Source organism: Danio rerio, chromosome 8, assembly GCF_052040795.2.
Source record: "Danio rerio strain M-AB ecotype USA chromosome 8, GRCz13ab, whole genome shotgun sequence".
In the NCBI taxonomy this organism is placed as follows: domain Eukaryota; kingdom Metazoa; phylum Chordata; class Actinopteri; order Cypriniformes; family Danionidae; genus Danio; species Danio rerio.
Window position 1 is genome coordinate 30,801,386 of NC_141028.1, and position 19,496 is coordinate 30,820,881.

The 19,496-nt window shown below is 41.0% G+C and overlaps 2 protein-coding genes across 4 annotated transcripts in view; both read left to right on the forward strand.

Moving 5' to 3' along the window:
• Positions 1 to 19,496, forward strand: part of tcf15 (transcription factor 15) — a 51,167-nt gene that overhangs the window by 13,450 nt on the left and 18,221 nt on the right. The gene's annotated exons all lie outside the window — the stretch shown is intronic.
• Positions 5,379 to 18,524, forward strand: LOC100535806 (uncharacterized). 3 transcript variants are annotated; one of them, XR_015498061.1, is made up of 6 exons: positions 5,379 to 5,479; positions 6,188 to 6,348; positions 6,529 to 6,730; positions 8,513 to 8,661; positions 16,990 to 17,671; positions 17,908 to 18,524. XR_015498061.1 is itself a non-coding variant. In XM_087264851.1 (5 exons), exons 1-5 carry the CDS (start codon positions 5,458 to 5,460, stop codon positions 17,077 to 17,079), a joined length of 624 nt encoding a protein of 207 aa, XP_087120977.1. In that variant the 5' UTR covers positions 5,379 to 5,457; the 3' UTR covers positions 17,080 to 18,524. The 3 variants fall into 3 exon arrangements, 2 of the variants coding, with proteins under 2 accessions (XP_087120977.1, XP_087120978.1); XM_087264851.1 differs by having other exon boundaries at positions 16,990 to 18,524; XM_087264852.1 differs by having other exon boundaries at positions 8,582 to 8,661; positions 16,990 to 18,524.

The window sequence follows — 19,496 nt, forward strand, 5'->3', positions numbered from 1 at the left end:
AATTCTCTTTAAAGTCAAGGTACTGTGTGCCAAGATTTAGATCCTTACCCTATTCAGCACTGAACTGATGAGCAATTCCAGCTGCAGTGCTGAGCTGCATTATTCAGTCTACTTACACATTTATCTTTTGTGAAATACCAGGCTTGTAAGGAACTTGAATGAATGGTCATGATTCATGAAAGTGATGTTGTAAAGGTGCAATTCTCTAGAAATCACAATTTTGAATGACCATCTTCTCTTGCTATGACTAAAAGACTCATCCTTTGGCCTTGTCTGGTCAACCTGTTGTTGCATAGTGTAGGTTTCTGATGGCTTTTGCCATTCACCTACCAGTACAAAACATTATTTTCTACTGCTTTATACTGTAAGCCTGTATTTGTTTGCAATATTTAAGATTGTGTTAAATTATTTTGTATAATAATCACAAACACACTAGTTTGTAAACTTTTTTACTTATTCTTTAAGTCATTTACACACAGACCAAAGAAAATCGTTTGTTTGTGCTGTGCCAAATAATATGGACAGAAAATTGTATTAATTTTATTTCTCTCGTAACAACTGTAGGAGTTTGTTATTGTCAACAATGTTTTTGTTAAACTGTAATATACAGTATTTTCATGATGTCTATTACATCACTGTGTGTGTGTCTGTGTGTATGAGTGCATTTTTGTACTGTGTTTTCGCATGGGAAAATCTCCCAGCTGTGGAGGCTTTGAGAGTCTGCTGTGTATTGATGGAACATTTGGGGCGTTCCTCTATGTGTGCGTGTGTGTGCGCAGAGGTAATGATCATCTAGAGGAAATCCTCAATCAAATGCCAGAAAGAGCACTCTGAACAAGCTCACTGACAGAAACATGGACTTTTACACACACACACACACACACACACACACACACACACACACACACACACACACACACACACACACACACACACACACACACACACACACGCAGCTGTGGCTGCTAACAACCTCAGGGAACTGCTGCCGACTGTACCAAAAAAAAAAAAAAAAAAAGAAAACAAAGAGAGAGAGAGACTGATAATAAAACTTAGTAATAACAACTAATATCTCCATGACTACGAACACATTTCTTTAGACTCCATCAGAGTCTACTACTGTACATCAAAACAAAACTGCACATGCAAGCGATGAAACACAACTGTTTCACTAAGGTGCCAATTTTGCATAAAATACGTTTTGATCTGCATTTGTGTTGCATTTTAGGATATAAACCTGCATTTCCATTTCAAATTTCTACATGGAATATTAATTACAACAGTCATTTTTAAAATATTTCCATGTTGTTGTTAACACTACCCCAAATAAACACTTCCCTCCCTCAACAGCCTATAACTTCCCATTGAAATAACTAAATAAACATAATTAACAAGTAAAACAAAATTTTTTAAATTATAATAAATATAAAAATAATAATAGTAATAAAGATAACAAATGAATCTGCATTTCTAAGTAAAAAATCAGGCTAAGAAAAATAAAGACATGTACACTTTGACTAAACTGAGTTTAAACTCATTATATGGTGCTATTTTCAAATACAAATGTGCATTCTTTTTCAAAATCGGTATTTTACTTGCAGTTTTTATTTTAGTTTAAAAATGTAAGGGAAAACATGTTATATTATACCATTTTTTATGTAAAAGGTAGAAATGAAGGTCAAGCTCTTACTCAAATGTCAACAGATTGTACAGTAACATATAAATAAGATTAGAAAAGTTCACATCAAATAAGTACAAATTGCCAAAAGTGTGTGTTGGATTTACATTACATGCACATTGACAAAGTCTGTACATGGTCATAAGCCACGGTATGATTTTAAAATTTTTAACCATAAGTTTTTTGTTTTTATTAATTCAATAATAAGTCTTGAATTGCTTCACAGGTGCTTTCCATTTCTTTATCGAAACTGCCCTACAAAACCTTGATCTTTGAGGTGGAAACTGTAACTACAGTTTAACAAAGTGACATTTGTTGACATTTGAGTAGTTTGAAACCATTCATTCATTCATTCATTCATTCATTTATTCATTCATTTTCTTTTCAGCTTAGTCCCTTTTTTGTTAATATGGGGTTGCCACAGTGGAATGAACTTCCAACTTATCCAGCACAGGTTTTATGCAGCGGATGCCCTTCCAGCACAGCCGATGCCCTGTGCTACCCACTGAGCCACCGTGCTGCTAGTTTAAAACCACACCTTGTAAATAAAACAATAATAATAGTAATACATCTGTTAAAGTACTGTTAGCTCTTGACTAATTCAAACACTATATCACAATATAACTTTGATCAAAACTTTCACATTGAAAGAGATCAAAATCCCATAATGCAATTTGAAAGTGCAAATAAACTTATTTACAGAATGACAAACTATGCAAATTATTTAATTAGCATTTTTCTATTTAGTTATTTGTATTTTCAATGTTAAGATACAGTATATAAATGTGGAACTCATTCATTTTCCTTCAGCTTAGTCCCTTATTTATCTGGGGTCACCACAGCAGAAGGAACCTCCAGCTATTCTGGATGCCCTTCCAGCTGCAACCAAGTGCTGAAAAACACCCATACACTCTCATTTACACACGCATTCATACACTGTGGCCAATTTTGTTTACCCAATTAACCTATAGCGCATGTCTTTGGACTGTGGGGGATAACATGCAAACTCCACACAGAAATGGCGACTGGTCAAGCCGGGACTGAAAGCAGTGACCTTCTTGCTGTAAGGCAACAGTGCTAACTACTGAGCCTCTGTGCCGCCCTTAAATATAGAATTACTACTCTAAATATCGCTGCTAACACAAGCTTCATGCTAGAGAAAACACAACACATAATCTATGTATGTATGGCAGCATGTATACAGTAGTTGCCTGCATAACTGCAAGGCTCTCTTTACTTCCCACTTCCCCCTGCTGTCTCCCCATTCATTGTGTCCGTCCCGAAGTACCCCAGGCATTGTTTAATCCAGATGGCGTAATCACAACCCTCTCTCTCTGCCTTCCTCTTCCCATTCATAAAGCCTCCTATTAATAACCTGATCCCTCACTATCCTGTCAGCGATGAACAAATAAGAAGACAGAAAGAAGGAGAGAGGAAAAGGAGAAAATCGGGGGATCCCCAACATGAAGAAAACAGGATGAAGGAGAGCATGTCGTATACAGTCAGTTATGGCCAGGAGGACCTCAGTATCCAGAGAGGAGAGGGTTGATTTCCGGACAAAGGAAAAGCAAGTCCACCATCAACCACTTTCACAGACGCCTTATTTACTGCTGGGGAAAAGCAGCTTTACGGCTCAGTGATTCAGCCATTTGTGACTCCAAATGGGACTCAAAGGAAAACAAAGACTTCAAACGAACCGGACAGAGAGAGTAAGAGAGAGAAACAGGAGATGATTGTGGCTAAAATCTTTGGTAAAAATATCTGCAACTTCCACAACAGAAGCAAGTGGCTCCTTAAAAGGATGTACAGTAGTTTATCCCTTTTTTCAAACCCTATTCCCCCCAATATTTCAAATGAAAAATTACACACCCTCAAGTGGTTCTATTTACAGTAAGAATGTTGAGAAATGACAGCCATTGACAATCATAGTAGGACAAAGTAAACAAAAAAGACACAAGTAGAGTAGCAAATGATGACAGAATTTTTGGTTTTGATTGAACTATGCCTTTAAGTATTTATCCCTTGTACTGTATAACTGCTTTTTATAAGTACAATTAATATTATGATGACTTTATTGTACGCCACAGTACAGACTTTGCAAAACAAGTTATTTTTCCCTAGTCACCTTCTCTGAAACCATGAAAATATGCACTATGAAGACACTCATTTTCCGGCAACTGCTTTTCAACAGTTTCTAATGCGTCAGTGTTTCCATTCTGACATTATATTTGACAAAAATCAGATTTTTCAAGACTTTGGTGTCTTCCGTTTATTGACATACCTTGAAAAGTCACAAACAAGATTTCTGTGTGTGTGTATATATTATATTATATATATGTGTGTGTATGTATATATATATATATATATATATATATATATATATATATATATATATATATATATATATTGCTGTATATATATACATATTGCTGTATATATATATATATATATATATATACATACATACATACATACACACACACACACACACACACACATATATGTGTATATATATATATATATATATATATATATATATATATATATATATATATATATATATATATATATACATATATATGTGAGTGTGTGTGTGTGTGTGTGTGTGTGTGTGTATGTATGTATGTATGTGTATATATATATACATATATATACATTATATATATCCATAATATAATATCTAATATAGTATTTAGAATTTAATTTGATAAAATGTTATAGAAAAATTTATATTATGAATGCAACAAGGCTGCGCGGTGGCACAGCGGGTAACGCTGTCGTCTTACAGCAAGTAGGTCACTGGTTCGAGCCTTGCTGGATCAGATGGAACTTCTGTGTGGAGTTTACCTGTTTGCCCATGTTAAGCTAAATTGTCTGGAGTGTATGTGAATGAGCGTGCATGGGTGTTTGCCTGTTATGGGTTGCAGCTGGAAGGGCATCTGCTGTGTAAAACACAAGCTGGATAAGTTGACGATTCATTCCGCAGTTGAATAAACCTTTATTAATCTTTATTCTTAATTTTTATTAAACTATAAAAACATTTTATTAATCTTTATACTTAGTCCCTTTATTAATCTGGCGACCCGAGATAAATAAAGGGACTAAGCTAAAAAGAAAACGAACGAATGAATGCAACAAAGACATGTTATGTGCTGACTGAATAAGAAGTTTTAATTTCAGACATTTGTTTTGTTATTATTTTTAAAATATTATAATTATCGGTGTGTAATAAATCTGAAAGTACATTATTTTCATAAAGAAGACAATAATTTTGCAATTAATGTATCAATAATTTAATAAACTGTTTTACTTAGCTTATTAAACTATTAATTTTCTATTAATATTATTTTTGCTAGTTTTATTAAAACAATTTATCTGAATCATTTTATTATTTTTTTTAAATGAGCAATTTAGAAACTCTAAACTTTTTACAACATCGTCTTCAACAAACAGTTTTATTTATTTATTTACTTACATCACTTTTTCATACACTGAAAAGTGGTAAATGTAAAAACTGTGATAAGTAGCCTACATTTAGCATTACTAAACATTGCTAATTGCATTTTTTCTTAGACTAGTTCTATTCTTTATGCTGAATAATTCATATAATTCATATTAACACTAGAGGGCGGAATTGAGACATGTATTCAATAGTATTCTGCAGACTTGCTCACACAGTACTGTACATGACGCCGTACTTCGTACAGAGATAAGAAACAACTGTGTTCACATAATCTCTCGTGGTCCATGGATGGGTTTGCTAATGCAAAGAACTCAGAATGAGCTATACGAAGATTTCAGGTAAGTCAACATCAAACATACTTTTAGAATATTTAAGTATTTAATTGTGAAACACATTCATTTACTGTTAAAAAGAAACAGAGGACTACTTGTTCCCCTTTTAAATAGTGACTTGCTCTATTTTCGTAGCGTTTCGTTTCTGATAAATAGTTTAGTTTTGAGGTTTTGGGGTTATGTAACGTTGATCCTGTTGAATGTGAATGTGTTTGAACGATGAAAGTGGTGCAAACAGTGAGAATTGTCAGTTAATACACTTTTATATTTATTGACTGTAACGTGGATTTATTTTATTTAATTCAGTAAGATAATCATGAGACCGAAGCAAAATGTCAAAGTGTAACAAACGTTCACTGTTACCTGAACCCAAAATGTTAGTTAGCTACAAAATGTTAGTTAGCTACAAGCTTTTAGTTTGAGAAGTTTCATTGTAGTGTAGGCCTAAATGTTAACCCTTTCTGTTTACACATTTAAAAATGTGTCAATAATGTTGTCAAAACAGCACGAGTTGATAACTAGCCTGTATATATTGGGCTTGTGGTTTTTTGAATTTCTCTTGAAGCCTTTATTAGAGCTGCATGGGTTTAGTGGTATAAAAAACAGCAATATTAATGTTATAGCTTAGAGCTTCAAACTGTCTTTAATACATTGTTGTCATGCAAACGTACCACTATGTTTGCTCATCATCATGGATTTGCTATCTCTTTGCAGCCTTGTTGTTGTTCACTATGACAGCTTTGCATTGGGAAACAACAATTGGCTTTGTTGTTATTGATGGAAACTGTAATGATGTCATCAGACTTCCTTGTAAAGCTACAAACCAAACAAAAAAATTCCGTTACGTCATATGGTACAAGGTTCTGGAAATCGAGGTGAGTTACCATCTGGATATCCTTTGCCTCGTGGTTATTAATATGGGTGTACATGTTATTGTATCAATAGCAGATTCTGCAGAATCTGGCAGGTGCAGCGCTTGACTAGGTCAATCAATCCAACTGCATCATCACACCACAGCCAAATATCCTAACACAGTTGTGCTTTTTATTTTGTAGAACTCTCCTATTATCAAGAAAAGAGGCAACGAGGTTACATACTTCAATTCTACAAATAATCTAACTTCTGTTTTTCTGGGAGAGAAAGAGACCCTGGAGTTACATAATGTGCAGCCTTCAGACTCTGGGACATATAGATGCTACCTGGCTGCAAACGCTGGAGGTCAAAACTATGATTCTTTCATTGGATTGAACATCTCAGGTAATTCAGACCTCTGGTCAGTAGGGATGGGTTGCACTGTAAATAAAATATGCAGGCTTCCACACAATTCATTCATGTTGTCTAAACACAAATCAAATACGCTAACTTAATTGTTTTTACAAATGTAAGTGAACTGACCATAAAACAACTAAGTCTCACAAAAATAGCAAGAATTTGGATATTTTCATTTCATTTTAAATAAGTACTTTGATTAAGCAGCAAAATTATTCTTTTTTTGAGTGAGACTAGTTTGGTGATTAAACACAATTAGTTATCAACAGGGTTTGTTTTGGTCATGTTTAATCTAAATATACCCATTTGCTTTCTCTCTGGAATGGCAGTCCTTCTCTTATGTCAGGTTTGATTGGATGACAAACTATTTGTCCTCCATGTTCGTGGTGTTTGAAGCTTGTCGGAAACAGAGCAGGTTATCAGTTTACTGTAGAAGATTTAATGTGTTGCCTCACTTTGCAGTGCAGAAAGAATCACTTATGATAGCGGGTTCTGTTATTTTTAGCAGCACCACTGACATGCACTGTACACACAGAATCTTGCCGATGAACTCTTGAACTTTTGCTGGCAAATGACAAAGTGTTATAGACCTCATGTTTGCTTTTGTTGCCTTTGGACATGAAATGTTTCCACACATAAACTAATTAATTTAATCAGCACTGGCTTTATTTGGCAATTGGGCACAATAAGAATTTGTATGTTTCCAATTAAAGTAAATCTGCAGTATCAAGTTTTTTAAAAGAGCTCAAAAATATTTTTCAATCTATTTGACATTTCTATTAAGTGCTGCAGCTCTGACCCTAAAAATGGGTTCTTTCAGAATTTTACAATTCAAGAGTTCACACTTAGCTGATGATTGATTAAGCTTGTTTGGTATGCTGTCCTGGGAGATCCCAGAGCTCAAAGGATCCTCGAGGTCTGGGCTCCCTTCCGTTTACAGGGCGAGAGGAGAGATTGAGCTCAGGTATATCTCGAGAACTCCCCTGCTTATTTGTGACTAGTGATAAATTGCTTTATGAGGGAAAAATACTGTTGGCTAGGAACTTGACTATGGTGCCAATTTGGTTTAGTCATATTACTTATGATGTATGGCTTTGAACGGTGGGAGGAAACACCGCACAGAAACATTGACTGGCCGAGTAAGGATTAGAACCAGTGATGTTCTTGCTGTCAGGCAACAATGCTAACCACTGGGCTACTGTTTTGCCCGATCTAAGAAAATGGGGGAGGAACCGGGGAGGAAGGAAGGACTCTTTAAGACGAGGATTACTGTGGAACATTATGAAATTTACATCAGCAATTTCCAATTTGCTGCAAGCCAGACTCTACAGTTCAGAACATGTAATTTCCCCCAATATTGTGCAGTACGTTTTATCACAAGCATGTGTTTTTAAATATAAATGACTACTTTAAAATTTTAGCATGTGTAATTATCATCATCAGTCCATATTTAGAACAGGTCCTGTTTTATTTGTGCATTTACCTTAAATGGGAAAACCGATTATAAAAACTCTCTCTCTCTCTTTCTCTCTCTCTCTCTCTCTCTCTCTCTCTCTCTATATATATATATATATATATATATATATATATATATATATATATATATATAGAGAGAGAGAGAGAGAGAGAGAGAGAGAGAAATGGTGAGACAGAACATTCATTTTTGGGTGAACAATCAATTTTAAGGACTCACATCTTCAAATTTTCTGACTGCATATTTAATTTTAGAAAGTGAACGACTAATGATATATTGTTTCTTTTCATTTTAAGAATGTGTCCAGGCGAGCACAGTTTATCCCAGCACCATTATTGCTACAGATTCCTGTCTTGCTGTTATAGATCTGTCTACCTCTTGGGCTGCAGTCAGCTTTATTCTCATCAGTGTGACCAAAATCATTTTGTGCATCATAGCTGTGGGGGTGAGTATAATATCGTTTTTGATCAGTCAATCTAACGATCTTTATTTCAATTTTTCCCACATAGATTTCCAGGAAACACGCAGACAGTGCGCATCACATGCAAATGTTAAATTCATGCAATACCGCATTTCAGTCACCCTTGAGCCACAGCTAGATGTCATTTAGTTTCTTTTCTTTGCAAGTATGTTTACTTAAAGCAACAGTAAATATGTTTTTAATGTTACAAATATAACACAAAGAGCATTTTTTCTTTAATATCAATAGTTGTTTGAAATATCTCTGAATCAGCTTACTATTGCTTTTTTGAAGGATTGGGTGACAGGAAAATTCAGCTTTGCCATCATGGGATTTTTTTTTGTAATCAAATAAACATTGGTGTTTAAAGGTGCATTTTTATTAAACATAACATTTTACTTTCGTTTACGTTCATATATCTATTTTAATGCAAGCACAAAAAAATAGTTCCCCTTCGGGGGGAACTTCAGCACTATAAGTGGATTTGATTTGTAAAATCCACGCATTGGGAGGATTCGGATCAGAAGCCGCTTGTCTGGAGAGTATTGAACGGGCCAATGAATGAAATTAATTGGCAGCGTAAGCTTGCGCAGGTGTGCGACATCTGCAATTATCTCAGCATATAAGCACACCTGAAGCCAGCAGACGCCTTCCTTTTCGCTTCAGATCCTTTCTGAGTGAGTCGATGAGGGTTCCTCTTGCTGATCAGCACTTCAGAGCGAACGAGTGTGTCTCCCGGTCCAGAGTGGGCCTTCGCGGTGGCAGACGGTCGAGCTGGGTTACTCCCTTGCCTGCGGTTCTTTGGGTCCGGTCCTCCAGAGCGGTGCGTATAGTTGCAACTTTCCTAAAAGAGCAACACAGTCGTGCAGCACGTCCTTTTCAGGATGGCGCTCCGACTGTGCGTTTCTGGATGCGGGGGTTTCCTGGCTCCGGATGATGGACACGATCACTGCATTGCATGTTTGGGGGTCCAGCATGTTAATGCGGTGCTTGCGGGCGGTTCATGTCGTCATTGCGATGCCATGACCATTGCACAGCTAAGATCGCGGCTAACTTTCGCAAGAGAGCGAGCCACCCCAGTTGCCTCCTGTTCTAAAAAAGCAGCGGGCGCTCGGGCAGATCTGAGGGTTTCAGTGGGAGATAATCCGCCGCCCACGGGCTCGCGGACCTCTCGCTCCTCAAGGCGCTCCATCCAAGCTTCGGGTGGTGAGAGTGATCCGTCTAACCAGATGGTAGCTCTCACACTCGCTGACACCGGAGATCAGATGTCCTCCGCGGCATCGGAGGGTGGGCTTTCACTGTCCGACGAAGATCCGAACCCGCTCGCCCCCTCCGGGCAGGTGAGCGCTGTCAAATCGGATCCTGAAGCGGACATGTTAGCCGTGCTTTCCCGGGCTGCTTCGGCCGTGGGGTTGGAGATGGTTTATCCCCCAGCTCCGCGGCCAGACCGACTAGATGGGTGCTACGTAGAGGACCAGAAGGCGAAGCCTTCGAAGCCTCTCATCCCCTTCTTCCCGGAAGTGCACAGTAGGCTCACGCAGTCTTGGAGGGCACCTTTCTCTGCCCGTGCTGCGTGTGCCTCCGCCCTCACCGCCCTTGACGGCGGAGCTGCCAGGGGGTATGAGGCGATCCCGTCAGTGGAGCGCGCTATCGCGGTCAATCTTTGTCCGCGCGGCGCCTCTACGTGGCGGGGTTTGCCCCGCCTCCCGTCCAAAGCCTGTAGGTTGTCTGCCTCCCTCGGAGCCAGAGCTTATAAGGCTGCGGGCCAGGCTGCTTCTGCTTTGCACGCGATGGCCACCTACCAGCGCTACCAAGCGCAGGCGCTGGCCGAGCTGCACGAGGGCGGGTCCAACCCAAGCTTATTACATGAGCTGCGCACCGCGACCGACTATGCTCTTCGGACTACTAAGTCCGCCGCGTGTGCGCTGGGGAGGACGATGTCCACACTTGTGGTTCAGGAACGCCACCTCTGGCTAAACCTGGCCGATATGCGCGACGTTGACAAAGTTCGCTTTCTTGACTCGCCCATATCCCAGGCTGGCCTGTTCGGCGACACTGTCGGTGAATTCACCCAGAAATTCAAGGCGGTTAAAGAGCAGTCGGATGCGATGGGCAATGTCATCTATCGGCGTGGCCGTAAGCCCGCTCCGCCCGCCGAGCCATCCACCTCCGCTGTTCCTCGCCGAGGGCGCCCGCCAACGAGTGCTGCCCCGCCCCCGCCTGCGCCTCCGGCCAAGCGGGCGCGGCGTTCACCTCGAAAGCAGGCAGCCCCTCCTGACCAGGGCGCCGTTAAGTCCGGTAACGGACCGCGAAGCGTCCCTGAGACAGGCCATCCGGAGAAGAGGAAACTTGCTCTTTCCCCGCTGGAGGGCGGGGCCCCGATAACAACGGTACTTTTCAGTGCCACCAAACATCAGTAAAAGAGCACTTTTTCCCTTCCCCGGATGTGACTGCACGAGTTCTGCCAGTCCGGGACGCGCTGCCTTCCGGCTCGCAGACTCTACGTGCTTCGCCAGTGGCTCACGAGCGCTGGGGGGACGGTCTCCCTTCCCTCAGCCCTCCAGCCCCCTCTCCGGAGTCAGGGTGCGGAGCCAGAGCGAATCGCTCTCCTCCAGCTCTTCCGCGGGACCCTCGTGCTTCCCGGATCAGCACACCCACTCCGCGCTGCCCCACCGCTGGTACGTCAGCGATTGTAGCGATGACTCCATTAGCGAGGGCTCTGCCTGCCTGGTTAGCGCGGGCCAGCCCCTCGCGGTGGCTCATACGCACAATCAGACTCGGTTACGCGATTCAGTTCGCGAAACGGCCCCCCAAGTTTACGGGCGTGTATTTCTCCAGGGTCAACCCCCTGTCTGCCCCTGTCTTGCGAGAGGAGATTGCTGCCCTCCTGGCGAAGGGTGCAATCGAGCCGGTTCCTCCAGCCGAGATGGAGAGTGGGTTTTACAGCCCATACTTCATCGTACCCAAAAAGAGCGGTGGGTCACGGCCAATCCTAGATCTGCGAGTTTTGAACCGCTGTCTGCACAGGCTGCCGTTCAGAATGCTCACGCAGAGGCGCATTCTCCAATGTGTTCGTCCTCGGGATTGGTTTGCAGCCATAGACCTGAAGGACGCGTATTTCCATGTCTCCATTCTTCCACGCCACCGCCAATTTCTGCGGTTTGCGTTCGAGGGTCGAGCGTGGCAGTATAAGGTCCTCCCCTTCGGGCTCTCTCTGTCTCCGCGGGTCTTCACCAAACTCGCGGAGGGTGCCCTAGTGCCCCTTCGGCTCGCGGGCATTCGCATACTCAATTATCTCGACGACTGGCTGATTTTAGCCCACTCGCGGGAGCAATTGATTATGCACAGGGACAAGGTGCTTCGGCATCTCCGCCTACTGGGGCTTCAGGTCAACCGAGAAAAGAGCAAACTCGCCCCCGTGCAGAGGATTTCTTTTCTCGGGATGGAGCTGGACTCGATCACCATGGTAGCGCACCTCTCCGAGGAACGCGCTCGCCTGTTGCTGAACTGTCTGAGGGAGCTCGACAGCAAACTAGTGGTCCCACTGAAGTTCTTTCAGAGGCTCCTGGGGCATATGGCATCCGCAGCCACCGTCACGCCGCTCGGGTTGCACCATATGAGACCACTTCAGCACTGGCTTCACGATCGGGTCCCCAGACGCGCATGGCACGCGGGCACACACCGGGTCTCGGTTACTGCGCTGTGTCGCCGCGCCCTCAGCCCTTGGAACGACCCCTCGTTCCTACAGGCCGGTGTGCCTCTAGGACAGGCGTCCAGCCATGTTGTTGTTTCAACAGACGCTTCCAACACGGGTTGGGGGGCCGTGTGTCGCGGGCATGCGGCTGCGGGCCTCTGGAAGGGTGCCCAGCTGCATTGGCATATCAATCGCCTAGAGCTGTTGGCAGTGTTCCTCGCTCTCCACCGCTTTTTACCGGTGCTGGAGCGGCAACACGTGCTGGTCAGGACGGACAGTATGGCGGCGGCGGCGTATATCAACCGCATGGGGGGTATGCGCTCTCGCCGCATGTCTCAGCTCGCCCGCCGTCTGCTCCTCTGGAGTCACCCGCGGCTGAAATCGCTGCGCGCCATTCACGTCCCAGGCACGCTCAATCGTGCAGCCGATGCGCTCTCACGACAGCTGTTACGTCCTGGAGAATGGAGACTCCACCCCGAGTCTGTTCAGCTGATATGGGCGCGATTCGGGGAGGCCCAGATCGATCTGTTTGCTTCCCCCGAGAACGCTTACTGCCAGTTGTTTTTTTCCCTGACCGAGGGCTCTCTCGGCACGGATGCACTGGCCCACAGCTGGCCTCGGGGCATGCGCAAGTATGCGTTTCCCCCAGTGAGCCTGCTCGCGCAGTTTCTGTGCAAGGTCAGGGAGGACGAGGAACAGGTTCTGCTAGTTGTGCCCCTTTGGCCCAACCGGACCTGGATATCAGAGCTCTCACTCCTCGCGACGGCCCTCCCCTGGCGGATCCCTTTGAGAGAGGACCTACTCTCTCAGGGACAGGGCACCATCTGGCACCCTCGCCCCGATCTTTGGAACCTCCACGTGTGGTCCCTAGACGCGAGGAAGACTTAGGTAACCTACCGACTGCGGTGGTTAATACCATCACTCAGGCTAGAGCCCCCTCTACGAGGCGCGCCTACGCCCTGAAGTGGAGTCTATTCACTGAATGGTGCGTCTCTCGCAGAGAAGACCCCCGAAATTGCCAGATTAGTGTTGTGCTCTCTTTCCTTCAAGAGAAGTTGGACAGCAGGCTGTCGCCCTCCACTCTCAAGGTTTACGTGGCCGCCATCTCCGCTTATCATAGCGCGGTAGCTGGCAGCACCGTGGGAAAGCATAACCTGGTCATCCAGTTCCTTAGGGGTGCTAGGCGAATTAATCCATCTCGCCCCCCTCTCATGCCCTCTTGGGATCTCGCCCTCGTTCTCACGAGTCTGCGATCCGATCCCTTTGAGCCACTCGAATCAGTATCTCTAAGATTTCTGTCCCTGAAGACAGCTCTGCTGGTTGCGTTGGCCTCCATCAAGAGGGTCGGGGACCTGGAGGCATTTTCGGTCAGTGACTCGTGCCTGGAATTCGGGCCGGATTACTCTCACGTCATCCTGAGACCCCGCCCCGGTTATGTGCCCAAGGTTCCTACCACCCCCTTTAGAGATCAGGTAGTGAGCCTGCAAGCGCTGCCCCCGGAGGAGGCAGACCCAGCCGTTTCTTTACTTTGTCCAGTTCGCGCTCTGCGCATTTATGTGGGCCGTACTCAGAATTTTAGATCATCTGAGCAGCTCTTTGTCTGTTATGGCGGTCGGCAGCAGGGAAGTGCCGTATCAAAACAAAGATTGCCATTTCACTCGCTTATTCGAGTCGAGGTCAGCCGTGTCCCCCGGGAGTTCGTGCACACTCCACTCGGAGCGTTGCATCCTCTTGGGCGCGTGCATGCGGCGCCTCTCTAACAGACATCTGTAGAGCTGCGGGCTGGGCGACACCCAACACATTTGCAAGGTTTTACAATCTGCGAGTGGAGCCGGTTTCCTCAAGGGTATTAGGTAACCCTTTGGTGATTGAGGAGACAACTCGGTAGGGTGTTGAAACACGCTTGCTGCGCTATTCTCCCTAACACGGAGGTACGTGCGCCCTTTTTTTTCTGTCAGTAAAGTTCCCCGTCAGGTGAGCCCTGCAGATTCCTCCGTGGCCCCCAGCACTGACTCAGCGGAGGAGTCACTTGCTGGCCCACTACGTTGTAGGTCTGCCCGCTGGTCAGCCCGCGTTTTGGGTATAGGTGCCTGCTATGCGTGATCCCCACTAGGCGATCCCATATGCTTATTCCGCCACGGTTAAGTCCCCCCCCTGGGCGGACCCGTGTCTTCCCTCTCCGCTAACCACTCTTTTGCTATGCGTACTCCCCCTTTTTAGGGCTAGTCCATATGTAAATTCTGCCATCTATCCCCCCCTTGGGTAACGGATGGCCTCCGCAGCGTCCTCCCTATCGGGATTGCACGCTTCCCAACGTACTGTCGTATTTCCTAGAATTATCTAGATGCTCACGACTTCCCAAAAAATATATCTAAATCCGTAAAACTTCTGTTGAAGTAGGATAAATTAGGGCCAGGGACACGTTGGAGGACCGCGCCCCCCATGATGTGGGTGCGTCACGCTTGCTTGACTATCTCCTCATCGGGGGTGTTGGTAAGGTGCAGTCATTATGGCGCTTTCAATGGGCTCCCAATGCGTGGATTTTACAAATCAAATCCACTTATAGTGCTGAAGTTCCCCCCGAAGGGGAACGTTCGAGGTTACTAAAGTAACCCTTCGTTCCCCGAGGAGGGGAACGGAAGCACTATACTCCGTCGCCATAATGACTGTCCCTTAGCTGTTTGAAAGTCTCTTCAGCTTAAAAGGATGGCGTCTGCTGGCTTCAGGTGTGCTTATATGCTGAGATAATTGCAGATGTCGCACACCTGCGCAAGCTTACGCTGCCAATTAATTTCATTCATTGGCCCGTTCAATACTCTCCAGACAAGCGGCTTCTGATCCGAATCCTCCCAATGCGTGGATTTTACAAATCAAATCCACTTATAGTGCTTCCGTTCCCCTCCTCGGGGAACGAAGGGTTACTCTAGTAACCTCGAACGTTCCTCTTACATCATTGACAGTTACCAGTCCTCCACCAAACATGTAAAAGCTTTTTTTTCAGTTTATTCATGACAGTTTGATTTTTGTATAATATTATTATTAGCAGCATTATTTATTGTATGCATATTTATATTTGCTTTAATAAAAACAAGTTTAGATTTGTCCACCTGTCGTGTTTTGGATCATATGGGGCATAGGTCGTGTGTTTGGACATAACTCATTTTTTGACCACAATTTGTTATTATTGTTTATTTATTTATTTGCTGAAAATTAAAACTGAACCTGGGAAAACTAAAACTGAACATTCTAAATGAAATATGCAGGCTAATGAATGTCTAACGAATGACCGTTTCCTTATTCACAAAAGTAAAGGAGTAAAGTAAAGAGTGAAAGTAAAGAAAAGTGAAAGTAAAGAGGTCAAATGGAGGAGGCTCATTATTTATTCTCGCACTGCAGATGGTCTATTTAACTGTTATCTTGCTAGTAAAGCATTCAGTTTTTCCACTTACAAAGTCTGCCATGCAAATAGCAAATGTGCCATGGCGTGATGTAACTGACTCTTAAAGGGTATGAGAGATGAGACTCTGATTGGTTTAATGCTCAAAACACACCCATAACTCATTAAGAGAATAAGCACAACACTGTTAGACATGCGCTGGGGCGCAGAGCATATTTTTCTGTCCTTAAAATAACAAAAAGTGCATTCGGATGTGCTCTTAATGCTTTTGCACCATGCACTTTAGACTTTGTGTCTAGATCGTTAAAATAGAGCCCTTGCTGTTGCTGGTTTTTACATCTATTGCAAGACAGATTAATTAAATTAATTGTATGTATAACGAGAAATAGCCTGTGTGTGAGTGTGAAACACTTGTTTGTAAACAAAGCTACAGTAGTAGTACATCAACTCAGCTAATATAATAATAATAATGACAATAATAAAAATATATTACATATAATCTAATATAAAAATATGCAAATGATTCAATAATACTACTAAAATGAATAAAAAAACAAACTATACATTTGAAGTCAGAATTTTATCTTTACCATGATGTCATCATGGTAAAGATAAAATAAATTAGTTATTAGAAATGAGTTATTAAAACTATTAGGGTTAGAATTGTTGAAAAACAAGAAGTGTTAAATAAAAAATCTTCCCTCTGTTAAACAGAAAAAAAAAATAGAGGGTGAATAATTCAGGGGGGCTAATAATTCTGACTTCAACTTTATGTGTGTTTGGTTGGGGGGGTTTGTTTCTGTCATAACAGTAATAATGATCCGCAGATTAAGGCACTTTTGCTGAAAACATTTTCTTCTGTACTGCTTTTACATAACAGGAAGCAGAGCAAAGGTTTGATATATGTAAGTGGGGGGATATGTGTGAAGCAAAGGGGGCCTCACTTATGACAGGACGTGGATTTTGTTTTTCTGCAGAATTTTGTAAGAGCATTGCAGCAAACAGGTCAGGTTGCAAACATCAGCTAGGTTTATAAACTGGCTTGTTTCACTGTAACTGACTTGTTTTCAGTTTAATTTTGTATTTAGTTATTGGAAGAAAAGGCATAGACTGATTGCTTCGAGCATGTGAGAGAATGTCTGTTTTTCGCTTGCGCGTGTGTGTGTGTGTGTGTGATTGCAGTGATTCTGACACCTAACTGACTTTAAGTTTCCTTTCACAGGTGTGTGATCAGGTCAAATTTAGAACAAGAAGAAAACAACAGGATGTACGAAGAAACACAAATGGAAAAAGTTCAAGTTGTAAAGACTGAGATTTGAAAATAAAAATAATAGCAACAAAACAATCAAACAGTTCATCCTGTAAATATTTTGTAAGGTTGTCTGTGCCTTTGAAAGGGTTGGAGTTTTTCATTTTGTGAGTGTAGTTTTGTGATAAATTGATTATTTTAACTCCTCTGCATTTTATTTAATTGAAGGTTGTCATTGAGAAACAGTTGAAATTCAATAGATCTGTACTCTGCACTTTGTGTTTACTGTTTTCCACCCCCAGTAATCTACTGTTATATGTACTGTATATGCAATCTATATGTATATTTCTTAATGTTTGTGTTTTTTATGGATCTCAGAGGTTAATATATTTTTATATGAACAAACAGGATACAGACAACAAAATTGTAAAAATTAATTTGTACAGATGCTTATACTGTAAGTACTCTCAAAGTCAACTTGAAGAGAAAATGTGGTTCAATTGTTTAACAGGCATTGTAACCCCCGGTAAAGCTTTTCTGTGTTGTTTATAATTAAAATAAGCAAAAAAGAAACAAAAACGCTTAGTGTGCAGGTGTCAAGGACACAATTGGTTTGAACTCATTAATGGGTAACACTTTACAATAAGGTTCATTAGTTAATGCATTTACTAACATGAACTAATCATGAACAACACATGTACAGCATTTATTAATCATAATTGATCATTTACTAATGCATTATTGACATCCAAGTCTATGCTTGTTAACATTAGTTAGTGCACCATGAGTTAGCATGAACTAACAATGAACTACTGTATTTTCATTAACTAATGTAAACTAACATGAACAAATACAGTAGTAAATGTATTGATCATTGTTTGGTCATGTTAGTAAATGCATTAATTAACATTAACTAATGAACCTTATTGTAAAGTGTGACCCATTAATGTGTATTATTCGGATTATAATAGTACAGTTGCAGTTATAATTCTGAAATATTTTCTAGATTTTGTTTTGTCAACCGTGCCGAAAAAACAACAACAAAAAGTCAATAATTAACCCCAAAATAAAAGTTACTCACTTTTTACTCACCCTCAAGTCGTTCCAAACCTTTATGATTTTCGTTCTACTGTTAAACACTAAAGAAGTATTTTGAGGAAGTCTGAAATCCTGTAACCATTGACTTTCAGTATAGCGAGGATAAACAAAAAATATGGGTCAATGTATGCAGGTTTTCTGATGTCTTATAAAACATGTTTTGTGTTCAACAGAAGAAAGAAAGACAACAGGGTTTAAACAGCTAAAGGGTCAGTAAATAATGATATAATATTCTCGTACGGCAAATTAATAAATTTGAAAATATTTCCACTTCAAAATATTGCAAACTATCAGTTAATTATTAATTGTTACATTAGGAATTATTGTTTTAGAAGGCAACTATGTGCGAATAGAGATAACTACAATTTTCATTAAAAATACAATAAATTAAAGTAAATAACCAGAAAATATTTTGTTGTTTGTTGTGTTTGTTATTTCTGGGTTATTTTAGTTTAGTTTTCTCATGTCCACTTGTTTATGTTTTTTTATGCTGTTTTAATTTATATATATATATATATATATATATATATATATATATATATATATATATATATATATATATATATATATATATATATATATATTTTATAATACTAAATGAGCTAATGATTTTGAATATTGGACTGGATATATATTATATTGGACAAATTATAACTGGATTAAATAATGACACAATGCAAATTAGTAAAAAAAAAGAAAGAATATGTTGTTGAATAAATCATGAATACACGTAAGTAATTTTTCAGATGTTTTTGCTTATTTGTTTAATTTATTGGTATGTTTAGATTGTTTGAGTTTTAACAATATTTAGGTCAATTTCATGTCAACAGCTCATTTAGAAATATACTTAGAAATAATCATCATGTGTTCAATGCTTCTCTTACAGAAATTGCTGTAAAATAAACACTCTAAAAAGAGTATTGGGTCGTAATCTCGGGGGAACCAATTTAATTTAAGTGCTAGATTATACAAAGAACCTGTAATGGTTCATCATTGATTCTATTTTACTGATTCTATTCTATATAGCACAGATATACAGATAATGTGATATGTGCTACTGTTTGTAAATGTAAAATGGTGCCCCTATGATTACAGCCAAAAAATATAAAAACACTTTTAGTGCTACAACATTTATATAACAATCAGGTATTTGCTTTTAGTTCAATATAAAAAAGGAAAGGAGTTTTAAGCCTCCTCCACACAGAAAAAGTGTAAATTCTGAGTAATTAAAAAAAAATAATAATCTGATGCTGTTGTCAAAACAGACCATTTCAATGTGGAAATGTCATTGGCCCATCAACAGTTCCTGCTTGTTATCAAACTATTCCATAACTGTAACATAATGTTAAAACAGCTTTAATTACAATATTTATAAATATGTG